The 13,675-nt window shown below is 36.4% G+C and overlaps 1 protein-coding gene across 5 annotated transcripts in view; it reads right to left on the reverse strand.

The window, feature by feature from the left end:
• SATB1 (SATB homeobox 1) overlaps positions 1 to 13,675 on the reverse strand; it is a 119,357-nt gene that overhangs the window by 55,836 nt on the left and 49,846 nt on the right. For all 5 annotated transcript variants that reach the window (XM_027872341.1, XM_027872342.1, XM_027872343.1 and 2 more), the window contains exons 6-7: positions 9,432 to 9,543; positions 5,658 to 6,112 (exon numbers count right to left, since the gene is read on the reverse strand). In XM_027872341.1, the coding sequence (XP_027728142.1) occupies positions 5,658 to 6,112; positions 9,432 to 9,543 (567 nt within the window). The remainder of the gene's footprint in view (positions 1 to 5,657; positions 6,113 to 9,431; positions 9,544 to 13,675) is intronic.

Consider the following 13,675-nt stretch of genomic DNA (forward strand, 5'->3'; position numbering starts at 1 on the left):
TAGATACTCACTAGCTGTATGATCGTGGGCAAGTCACAACTTCTGTTTGCCTCCGTTTCCTCATCTGTAAAATGAGGATAATAATAGCACCTACCTACCAGGGTTGTGATGAGAATCAAATGAGATAATATTTATAAAGTGCTTAGCATAGTGCCTAGCATACAGTAGGTGCTCTATAAATGCTAGCTGCTATTTATTATTAATCATCATCATTATTGAAGGTGTAGAAGGTGAAATTAAAGAAGCCTGAATTATGAAAGGCCTTTCCCCTTGCATGGAGGTTTTTCAAGTGTTAGTCTATAGATTTTTAAGCTGATTTTATCACAGAGAAATTTCAAATTATTTTGTAATTTAGGTTCATAGTTGGACAGTGAAAGTTCTAAACTTTTTCCAAAGAAAAAAATGAATTTACAAAGAGATTCCTGAGCCTGTTTATTTTTATATTCCCAAAGAAGAGTTTGCAAGTCGTCACAAGCATAGTTCATTGCTAATTGTAAAAAAATGTTCAATAAATATTATCAGTACTTTCCAAAGCTAATTATGAATTCTTTAAAAGAGCAGATAAATGAAAGTGTCTGCCAATTTGAACAAAAACATAGCCTGTCTGGCCTCCACTTTGTCTCCTCTTTGAACATAATCACTGATTCAGATAGATTTTTATCAGCTTCATGGAACTTCAAAGCATGTACAAAGAAAATATGATTTGACAAAACCTCCCCCAAATATGTAAAACACCTCTGAATGCCCCATTTGCAGTGAATTTTAAATCACATGTCCAGGTGAAAGATTTTCTAACTCCACCCACTCACCTGGACCTTTGCCAAGTAAGTTATAAGCAGCCACATTCATCTATGTCGTTTAGTAGCAAAGGGAGAGCTGTCATGGTGGTGTAATAGCACCTTTTTACCTTTGATTCAATAGTGATATGGATAGTGCTTTTTCTTAAATTACACTGCAAAGAATTATACGAACATAGTGGCAATTTCTGTTATACTTAAGCAGGCAAATTTCTCTCCACCAGATAATTTACAGAACTCAAATTCAATAAAACATTGCATGATGGTCCATTACTGTTATCAGTTTTGAATAATCCATCTTCATTCTTCATTTTACTGGAAAATAAAGTGTGCCAAAGACAAAAGGAAAAGAAAAAAAAAGGAAAAGGCCTGAGGATGGGATCCGAGTAAACTCTGGGTTTTATTTGAAAATCCCACTGCTACATAGATATGTCATACATGTACGATACATGTGACATATAAAAGCTGGATGCTCTATGCTTAAGTAGCAACTTTCTAGGAATATATCAAAGCTGGGAAGTGTTTATTTAGAAGCTTTAGAAAATTAAAAAAATGTATTTTGGCCTATACGAAAGCCTCATGAAACGGGCACAAATAACTGGCCCTTGTGGAGATTTAGTCTCTTCAAGAGTAATTCACGTAAGAACATAAAGCATCTCAAAACTTAAGAAATTATTAAAAATAAACTTTACCACAAATGAATTATATTTGTAGAACAATCTTGAGTAATGGGGGGAGGAGGGGTGTTCCTATGATTGTGAAGGTCCTATGAGGCTCATGTTGATGTATTATGAGGCATGCAAATGTAGTTAATATGAAATTCCCAGGGCAAATACTCAAATGGCTCTGAGATCAATGTCATCAGTTTGGGAGTCCTGTGCAATGTTGCACACTACAGTCTGTCCATGCCTGCCCATTCTTAGTGTGATCCTTGTCTCAACCCTTCCATATGCTCCTTACAGTGGGCCAACCTCATGTTCTAGAGTCCTTCCTTCCTTTCTCCTAATTGAGAGTACCAATGGAGTACTCTATCTGCCATCCTTCATCCTTGCCATATGACCAACCTGTCTTCTTTTCCTACCAAACATGTCCTTGATGGCATATTTTAGAACATACTTCTTTGAAACTTCTCATTGGTTGTGGCCTGTGCACACCCACCAGGTACCTCTCCACTCCCCTCCATGTGATATTATTAATTTTTAATTTTTTGGGAACTGTTTTAATACATGCTTGCCCACCATCCAGAAACAACCAGAAATATTCATGTCCAGACCACCATTGTTCCTTACTCTTCTGATTGCTTTTGTGACAACAGTGTCTTTGTCTGATTATGTCATAAAGCTTTGCATTTATATGTACATATTTTACACTATTTAAAAAAAACTTAAGTTGGAATTGCACATTGTAGTAAGTGCACACAAATGTGTGATGTGAGATTTAACTGTGCAGAGCTCCAGATATATACATATGCATTAGCATGTGTATTTTAGTACTCTATGCTAACACCATACACTAACACTCTGCACCTGCTTTTATTGAAATGCATACACTTTGAAATAAACACACTACATGCATTCATATGAATGTATAATCAATAAAATAAATGCAGCTGTGTTTTTTTAAGTGTGACCACCCAAAATACATGCATGCTTGCGTGTGCAAAAACTATGTCTCAGAAACTGCATACTTAAATAGAAGGATATGGTGAAATATACCCAAGTGAATAATTTACAATGAACTGTTTCAAACACAGTCAAAGAACAATTTCTTACTGAGAACTATCGCTATGCCAGCAATGAAGATGTTAACTGAAACACTTTTCATGTCATTTCAGAATAAAATAAATAGTTCTTTTAAAAACGGGTTAGACATTAAGACGGTTTTTATTAAAGTGCTCTGCATCTAGCTGTACCAAATTTTCTATATCTTTCTCTTCCTTCTCAGAAAAAGAATTCCTTCTTATGTGACATTAGCCATTGAGTTGGTTTTTCAAGTGCTTTAAATTGCATACAAGCCCATATTTTTTTTTCTATCACAAACAGCTCCAATGAATAGAAAAATAGGATCAAAGATCTGCAGCTGGGAGGAACCCTGGAGATCATTTAGTCCAATCCTCCCTTCATTTTCAGATGAGGAAACTGAGCCCAGAGAGGTTAACTAACTTGCTTACGGTCACACATTTATTAAATGGTAGAGCTTGGGATTTAAACCCAGGCAGCCAGGTGGTACAGTGGATAGAGTATGAGACTTGGGAGTCAGGAAGACCTGAGTTTCAATTCTACTTCACACACTAGCTGTGGGGCCCTGAACAATTCACTGAACCTCTCCATGCCCCAGTTTCTTCATCTGCAAAATGGGGCTAATAAAGTTCACGTAATTCATGGGGTTGTTGTGAGGATGAAATGAGATCACATATATTTAAAGGGCTTTGCAAATCTTATGTTACTATATAAATACCATCTGACACCAAATCTCTACCCACTTTCCACTATCAATCCTTCATCGGTGCTCCCTCAAAGTAAAAACTGTGTTGATAAAGGATGTTTTTCCCCATCTCACACTCTACCAGTCACTCCCAGTACTCTTTACCACAAGAAACCTTCAATAATGCTTAGCATCCTAAGTGTTATTTTTGGAGTTACCAACGTATCGTTGTCTTATTACGTTAATCCATGCCAAGGCTAGCTTAGACTATAAGCTATGAAGTAACCAAGACCTATATGGGCTTAATTTGAGTGTAGTACTTCATTAAGTAGCATGAATTGGTCACTGTTCCTAATGAAGAATGCTACCTACAGTAGGAACAAGTAGTATTTTAGGCCTACTCTATTTTAATTATATGTAGATATGAAATTAAGTTGCCAGATAACTTTAAAATGTAGAATGAATTGGTACAGTGAAAAAGTTAAGGCAAGTGTAAAAAAAAAATCACAACTGTGAATCAATTGGTTATGCAAATTCTGCTAATGACTTTATATTAAATTATCATATTTGAGACCCCTTGAACTTTGGCATTGTAACCACTCACAAAGTCAAAGGATAACTTTATAAGAAGACAAAATGAGTCAAGTAGACTCAGGAAAATGATATTAAAATCAGAAATGTTAAAAAGAACCTAATTCCTTGGATCCAGCCACCATTAAATACTACCTTCCTTTTATGCTTATGACAAAAACTCCACTTTTCATCATGGCGGCAACAGCAAAACAAAAAAAGGATGTTTATTTCAAAGTGCCATAGTGTAGTGGACTTAGAACCAGAAAAGCTGGGTTCAAAGCCTAGATTGGCTTTTTCCCACCTCTGTGATCTTGGCCAAGTTATTTAAACTTATGTGGTTCAAGTTTCTTCATCTATAAGTTAAGATGGTTGTTGGATGACAAGATGATCTGTAAGGTCCCTTCTAGGGTGAGGTCCGATGATTTTATACTTAAAAACAATTTAGCTCAGTGTTTCCCAAAACATTTTATCTCATTATTTCACATATATATCATTTCTCCCTCGCTAAAATAGAAGTGGTCAAGTTTGTTGACAGAATGTCTATTCTGGATTTGCCAAAGAAAGAAAAGATTCTAACAGCAAAAGCTGCATGGAGAACAGGTAACAGTGGGGTCCCAGGCAACTGTGGGTGAGTGGGTATGGGGGGGAGGGGGGCAGATACTATAGCTAGTTTTAAAAAAGAACACAACTATGAGTCACCCTGTTCAGGGGAGTGACTATATTATGCTAATTTATTATGCTAATGAGCCATACTGCTGCCATCACTTAACAGCTGATCATAGCTGGTCTCCATAATCCCCTTAATACTTCCCCAGGACCCCTAGTTTGAAAAAAAAATGTTACAGAACAAATTTGAAATAAAATACCTAGCATATCACATTTATTTTTTTCTCATGTTCGCCTTGTATAGATGCAAAATAACTCACATTTATATAGTATTTTGAGATTTCCAAAGCATCTTCCTTATAACTATTCCTTGAGACAGGCAGAGTAATTATTAAACCCACTTACAGATGAGAAAACTGAGGCACAACAGGAAAGTGACTTGATCTTGGTTACACAGGGGAAACAGCACTGATCTAACAAACAGTTTCTAGAAATCAGCTAAGCCAATGACTAGGCATGTGACTTTGGTCATATCACAATCTCTTTTGATTTCAATTTCCTCACCTATAAGATAACCAAGTTGTTCCCAATTGCTTGAAAGTTCCTTACTTTTAAAATATTCCATGATTCATAATGCTGTTCAGTCATTTCAGTCTCGTCTGACTCTTTGTGATCCTATTTAGGATTTTCTTGGCAAAGCTACTGGAGTGGTTTGCCATTTCCTTTTCCAGCTCATTTTACAGATGAGAAAACTGAGGCAGATAGGGGGTAAGTGACTGGCCCAGGGTCACACAACTAGTAAGCATCTGAGGCTGGCTTTGGACTCAGGTCTTCCTGACTCCAGGCCTGGAGCTCTATCCACTGGACCACTCAACTGCCTTCTATGATTCATGGGATGACATCAAGACATATCTAACACTAACTTTCAATACCTGCATCTTTGGTAGCAACTTATTCATGAATGCGCCCTGAATGTTACCCTATTCATAGTTGTTTTTCTGGTCTCCTACTGCCACTGAAGAAGTCAATGTGAATTAGAAACTGAAAGGGAAGACATAGTAGCGTTCCTAAAGCATGGTTAGGAATAGCCATTGATGGCAGGTCACGTTAAACTAAACTTCGTTTTTCAGGTTGGACACTGACAGAAAGCACACTGGTAGAGATGGTGCAAAAGGAGAAAACCACCAAGAACGGGAGAGAAGGGACACATGGCATGCACAACTAAGAAAATCTCTTTCAAAATTCAACCAGACTGACCTGAGTTCTGTTAAAAGCCACACGTGCAAATACTGCCTGGGAGATTCCTGCTCTTTTCAGTTCATCTCGCACCCACTGGTAGATTTCGGAAGACACCTCTGTGTTGGTTGAGACCTGTTGCTCCAACGGCTTGTTCATAGATCTACTGACAGGGGGAGGGTGGTTCAAGTACTGCTGATTTAAGGACTGCTGGGCTAAGAGTCTATTCACTGCATACTGCTGGTTCAGCAACTGAGCCATGACCAGCTGTTGATTTACCAACTGAGGACTAATAGGGGTGGATACAAGTCCAGGATGCAGGTTTGGAAGAGGGGTCCGGACCGATGGCTGGCTGCCGTGAGAAAGCTGCACAGGGGATGGAGGCTGCTCAGCGGTGTTCCCTGGAACTGGCTGCTGGCCAAAGTTGACATGGTTGGCACCTTGCTGGGATAGCTCAGAAAGGCTATCCATCTCAACTACAGTGGACCAAAAACAAAAAAAAAAAGGACCATTTCTTTGAAAATAATTATAATAATAACAGGTCACATTTATACAGAGCTTTAAAGTTTGCAAAATGCTTTACAAACACTATCCAAGGTAGACTGTAAATAATCATGATGGTTTCCAAAACAGAAAGACAGCAGATTCTCCAGCAACCAAAACCGGGTAAAATTGGGAACAACCCCACCAAGTCATCCCATGTAACACATGTACCCACCACAGTAAAAGATGAAGAACAAAGTTTGTTGTTATTTTTTAAAATGCTTCGTGACATATTTTGGCTTCAGACTCTTAAATTTATCACTTTATAGTAATAAAGTTATTTAGACAAGTGACTTATAAAAGACAGTCATTTGTTTAGGAATGGGGATGATAAATTTAGGTGAGACGAAATTAGAATTTATAGCTATAATCAGTCGTTGAATAAGTATTTTAAAGTTTCTACTATGTGCCAAGCACTGGGTAAATACTGGGGATACAAAGAAAGAATAATATATGTGTATACATACGTGTGTATATATATGTATGTCATAACATATATGTATATTATCATATTAGGAAAAGAGAAATGAGACCACTGTTTCTCCTAGCTTCTCTCTTTTCCTTCAAGTCTCAGCTAAAGTCCCACTGGCTGTCAGAAACAGTCCTCCTTAATCTTACTGCCTTCCTTCTGAGAGTATATTGAATTTACCCTACGTAGATCTTGTTTGTACATGGTTATTTGCATGTTGTCTCCCCTATGTGAGCTCACTGGTGAAAGCTCACACTGTGAACTCCTGGGGAGAAAAAACATTTCCCCCCCTTTCTTTATATCCCAAGATCTTAGCACAGTGCCTGGAATACAGCAGGTGTTTAATTAAATGCTTGTTGACTTGCCTTGAATTTGAAGCCAGAAGACATGAGTTCAAATCCCACCTCTTCTATTTATGACCCATGTGATATGCAAATTTAGAACCATCTCCACTCCAAATGTTCTTATGGACCACTTGTGCCTGACCTGGGTAGAGCCTTCTGAGCTCATATTAGTCTGATCAAGTCACAGTGTGACATACTCGATCCCAACACAGTGATGTCATTTTGGTCCTCTTTGAGAATGAAGCACAACAACCAATTATCTAATCAACCCATGTGACCACAAGCAAATCACTCTCCCTCTCTGGGTCTCAGTTTCCATACCAGTATAATACGTAGGTTGAAATAAGTGACCTTTAAACCCTCACCCAGCTTTAAAGTCTATGCACTTATGATTCTACAATATATTCTTGCTTCGAGTCTCCATGGAATTGGGTCACAGAACTGATTATCTGTCCCCATTAAAAAGTTTTGTTTTTCCTAAGAATGATTTCTACAAGAAGCTAATGGGTGAAACTTTTTCATTCACTCTTAAAATCATTTTTGCCAAAAAGAAATGGTCATTTTAGTGCAGTTGGGGATGCTGGTGCCATTAACCCCCCTCCCAGCTCTGCCACGAGCTTCTACACTAGCCAGGTATCCCATAGGAGCCGATGGCTATACGTGCTTCAAACATTCTGCCATAGGGAAGATGTTGCTTTTATTTTCCTCAGTGTAAAAGCTAAACATGGAGCCGTAAATAGGCATTTTCCCCCAAATACCACACTATGCTTCCCTTGTGTAGATACCAGCTAAGCCTTAATCATCATTTCTCATTATCACTAAATATTCAAACTTTACATTTGGAAGAACTTATCACACTGCTGAAGTTAACTGGCATATGCAAACTATAACCAAGGATGGGGGAGAGAAACCTTCTATTTCTACAACCAAATGTAGAGATCAGCCCAAGTGGGCCATTCACATAGAATAGTAATTCAAGCAATTATCACAAAAGTGATGCATTGTCTTCATTACAGCCTTAAGCTATAAAAGGCGAGGAATCTGTTTTGGTAGATGGATGGTTTTTCTCCAACTAGCTAAAACATGCTCAAAATTCAGATTCTCCTGCTTCCTAAAACCTTTGAAAGATATAAATAATTATTTTTGTTAATAGAATTAAATTTGCAGAAGCTCTCTGGAAATAGGTTTCAAACACGATATGATATCCAAAGTTAGGTTAATATCACATACTTAACATTAACATAATTTTTAAAAGAGAATATAAAATTATGTGAAAGAGGAAATCCTTAATAGGAATAAAAACACCATCTCAAAATACTGTTTGATTTTGTGAACACTAACAACTTCTTCATAAGTTGGAGAGACTGACTGGTACTCTAGAAAGAGCTCAGAACATGGAGTTAGAAGACTTGGTTTCACATCCTGCCTTGGAGTCTCATCAAAGAATTCTAAGCCTTAGTTTTCTCATCTATAAAATGGAAGTAATAATATACTACTAACCTTACAGATTTTTTTAAATGAGGAAAGAATTCCATCTATTCTATGTATCATGTATGTCCTTAGTTAATGACACATTGCTTCTCCCATTGGAATTTGAGCTTACTGAGGGCAGGGACTGTTTTTGCCTTTGTATCCTCAGCACTTAGCACAGTGCCTGGCATGTAATAATTGCTTACTAAATTCTTACTAATAATTATAATCTCTTAGAGCATTAGATAAATATGAATTATTACTGTCAATGGAAGACACTAATAGAAGGTAAATACTTAGGTAAAACAAATACATATCTTAACCCTGTCATGCTTGAAACCCTTATTTATTCTTCTATATCCTTTATAATCCTTTTTTATTCGTTTTCTCCATAACAAATGTTGATATTGTGAGCTAAAATCATGTATTGGGAAGGGTATGTGACTGAGGAGTCAGTGAGGTGGGAAGTCATTGGTCAGTACAGTGATTCATTCCTGAAGATTGTTGGGGTGAAGTCAATTACAAAATTATCTACTTGCCAAAGTGTTTAAATAACCCTTGCGATACGCGCTCCATAAAAACATGAATTATTTCTTTCAAATTGATTGTAAAAATCACACAATTTTCCACCAAAAAAAAATCCACTTCATCCTGGAGAGATCATATCTAATATTAGTTATTCAAGACCTTGTTAGGTCTTTATAGAGATGTTACAAAATGACAGCTTCCCTCCTCATTCCATGATTTCCTGCATGTCTGACAACCAAGTCAGTTTGGCTGATTTAAACACAAACATTTATTGAATTTAATTATCTCATTATACTCATACCCCCAAAAAAAGAAACATACTAAATTGATCTCTAATTGGGCAATCAAAATAGCTGGCTTTCGATATGATTGTGCTAGCCCCCCCTTCACCCCCAATGACATGTAATGGTATGTGGCCCCCTTACAACGCTTCCTGCTTACCCAGCATATCTTTTGTCTTCTTGAAATGTTTATACCACCTTCCAAATTCTTGACATTTTGCTGCTGATACATTTGCATAGTAAGTGCTGTTCACAATGGATGAAATCATACTCTGCATGAAAAGGGGGGAAAACATTTGTAATATATAGCAGCACAAGTTGGAACACAGAAATTATTTCAATTGTTAAAACCATATTTTTTTTTATCATCTGAGTACCATAACAATTTTTTTTACCCTTTAGCCTAGAGCTTCAACTTAAAATTCATTAAGCAGAAAATCAAACATTTGTTTTAAATGGAATGGAAAGAAACAATCCACAGAGACAAGGATAAAGCTATCAAACAGTGGACTTGTTAACTTCAACATAGCATCTCTGGATTCTCTCACTCAAAGACTTCTATTGAGCCCAAATTACTACAGATACTTCTTATGCCTGCAAAGCCACAATATACTTACTACCTCAAGAACTTATGACTGCATTGCATAGAACTATTATCTTCATCTTCCAGAAATCAGTTCCACTAGGAGAGGCAGGATGGTGTAGTAGATAGGGAACCTACCTCAAAATAGTAATATCTAGGTTCAAGTCTAATCTCTGACACATACTGGCTGTGTGACCATGGGCAAGTAACTTAACCTCTCAGTGCTCTGGGTAATTCTCTAAGACTGTAAGTGGCATAGAAGGCACTGACCTGCTTTGGTGGAAGGAGTTTTCTCACATGAGAGTTTCCTCTATCAAAGAAATCATAGGTCTGTTTCCCTGTCCTACACTCTGCCCTACTAAGAAGGGGGGAGGTGGGCTGAAGGGGTGAGTGAATATACTGTTACTATAAAAAGTCAGAATGACTACATATAACAAGGCACTTAAAATAATCACAGGAAACCACTGTATGAAGGAGAAATTTTTTTTATTGTTAGATTTAATTCAATTAAAAGAAAGCATGATTCTAGATTTTAGATTGACCATAAAAACTCTCTTAACAAACATTTGAAATTAAGAATAAATGTACTACTTTAAGTATATTCCTTTTCTTTCTAATCAATTATCTGAAAGCAAAAATAGTCTAGTTTCTAAAACATGAAAGGGAAGAAAAGTCAATGAAAAGTTTATTATTTTTTCCCACTTTGAAAATGGGGAGTTTCTTAAACAAATAAAATGAAACCTTATCACTATAATTTCAATGAAAAGACCCATTTTCAAAAAATTAAATAATTCTCCCCACCCCACACATAATAACCAGTCAATAGTGAGTACATTAAAGAAATTTCCCATTGAGTCTTAAAAATAATTAGATTTCCAATTACTTATTCTCCCCCTCCCTGCTCCAACCCTTTGTGTATAAAAGCTTGCAATTCAAACTTTAGTTGGACTATGGTGATGTAATTTACAGAATAGAAGCATTGTTCTATGGACAGTTAATAACCAGAAAAGCCAGTTTGGGGACAAAGATACAAAATATTTTTCTATCGTTGTCTGTTTTAAAGCTATTTCTAATTTAAAGTTGTGCTATTCTGGTTGTTGACTCCACCAAAATTCATTATCAGTGTTAGTTTTACAGTATATACAGACTAGTAATATGTAAATGGTTTTTTATATTCTTACAAGAGCTTGACTAAAGAGACGGGTTATAGTCAGGTTACTTTTGCAAAACAGAAATAGCCTAGCAAAGGGACCCTGTGACAAACTTCGTGTCTGCTACTCACTGCTTTTACATCCATTTCTCCATTTTTATTCCACTAAAATTCTCCTTCTTAAAGTGCTCATGATGCTGTCATTAAATCCAATGGCGTGCAATTTAACTAAGAGCCTGCTACAATCACCACTGTAAAAGAGTCTTATAGAATTTGCCAAAACTGGAGCCCAAAAATTCCCTGATCCAGTTAACAATCCATCAGCATCAATGAAGCTTATTCCATTGGAATAATGGACCAGTATCCTCAGACACTAATAAAACTATTGAGACTATCTTATGGATAATGAGGATTTCTCCCAATGGATAACAGCTAATATTCTTCTGCTCAAGTCCAACTTTTTTTTTTAATTCTATATGTTCCCATCCAGACATCCAAGTAGGTTCTTGAATACCAATATCATTACTGCAGTAGGGCATGTGTGAATATTAACCATTCATTGTAAAGCTCTAGATTTTAAAAATTATGCTTCAGTCTATCTATATTGGAAGTAGGTATTTTTTTTAATGCCAAATGCCTAATCGATTAAAATCTTGCTCTAGGTCCTGAAATATACAGTATACTATGTATACATAAATATATATACAAAATGTATATATATACACATATGTGTACACACATATATGTACATGTATGTTTATATACACGTATGCATGTGCATGCGTGTATATGTGTGTATGTATATATATATATGTGTGTGTGTACGTGTATATATATGCACCAGAGTACACTCTTATTATGGTCATAAAATGTGAAAAATCAGGTCAATTCGGAGTGTAACCCCATACACACTTAGTTCTTTTCCACACATGGATTATTTCTTTGCAGATTATCTGCAGAAAATTTTTAATCAAACTGACTTTACCAATAAAGCTTTCTAGTTGTTTCTCCCCTTCAATTGGTATGCACAGGCAATATAAAGGCATATTGAAATTAGTCTAAGCAAAGCATTAAATAGGGCAAATCAAAAGATTAAAATATAGCAAAGCTAATTAAAAGATTTTTAAAAATTACTTGATGTGATTGAGTTTTTCCTTTGTGTTTATCCATATTATTGCTTCTCTTCAGAGCAAGGCATTGAGAATTCATTCTACTTTCACTAGAATAATGACACTTATTGGTATAACTTTCTGTTTATATGAGAACTTTCTCATCCCTTTTTTATGTTTTGCAATGAAGTTCTAATTTGAGTTTATGATGTCATAATCTATTGCCACAAGATTCACTGTGATGCCTGCAAATTCCAAATTATGTTTTGATGGTAAGATCAAATTTTCAAACAGCCAAGAGATTATCTTTTAAATAATAAATATCCAGGGTATGAGGTAGGCTTGGGATAATAAATCCAGTGAAAGTGTTAGGTGTTAACAACAACAAAAAACCCAACAGAGCTGAATCTGGATAAGGCAGAGTTCCTCAGAACATTTTCACAGAATGGAATTCACCTTTCAAAAATGGCTTTAAAACATCCATTCTGCAAAACTTCTAGCTCAGGCATATTAGCTACAAATTTTGATTATTTAGGATGATCTTAAGTGTTAATATCCTGTTAGTCCAGCAAATCACCAAAGAAATAGCTCATTTTCAGTCTTCCAGAGTGTTTGTATTTTTATTGTGAGAAGCTACCATGTTTATGGAAACTGAAGACCAGAAGTCATTACAAAGAGACAATCAGAGAAGTCTTTAAATTCAAAGTTAACGTGAATTTAGTCGCCAACTCTATCATCCTTTAAAAAATCATTTGAGATGCCAAGAGAGTCAAACTTAAGCTGTTTTAAGGACTTTTCTTCCCTAACTTGCAAGAAACATTATCCCAAGTTCTCCAGAGCATCGCCCATACAGAGATGGCTAAGCATTTATAGTACTCTGTGACCAAGTAGATCCAATTCTCTCTTTTTGTCTATTTAAATCAAGGGTATCTGGAAAAGGGCACTACTTGCAAAGCAAGTTTCCTTACTGAATGGCTACTCTGTGTAAACCTTAGGTGCTGGGGGGAGGGGGAGAGCAGAATCCCCTAATACAAGTCTCAGGCTACTTAAATCTCCAGTTCAAATGCACCTCAGTATACTGACCCATGATCTGACCATAGCTTGCACTTTCTGAGACAGAATACTGATAGACTGCCTAAATTGGCCACATATCCCCACACTCTTCAGGTAAGCCCAATAATCTCATTTTCGGCACCGACATGTAAGCTTTCCTAAGATCCACGAAGCATGCATCACTTCCCTACGAGGGGCCTGCAGTTCTCTTTCAGAGTCTGGTGAAGATCTGCTCTGAAATGGTGCCATCTTCACAGACACCCCAGTACTCTAGAATGATACCATCTGCCACAGGCTGAGCTTCCCTTTTCAGCCAAATACATTATTTATAACCTTTCTAATTGTGTAAAGGTAAGGAGAAAAAAAATTTTTTTTTCTGAAGCTTAACTTAGATATAGCTAGAATATTCTAAAACCACTCTAAAAAAAATTGAATGTCTCCAAATTTTGAAGGAAAAAAAAATTGGGGACAGTATAGTCCTTCAAAATGTTTACTTTTAAAAGTATGAC

This window comes from Vombatus ursinus, unplaced genomic scaffold (assembly GCF_900497805.2).
Source record: "Vombatus ursinus unplaced genomic scaffold, bare-nosed wombat genome assembly UNPS02014799.1, whole genome shotgun sequence".
In the NCBI taxonomy this organism is placed as follows: Eukaryota; Metazoa; Chordata; class Mammalia; order Diprotodontia; family Vombatidae; genus Vombatus; species Vombatus ursinus.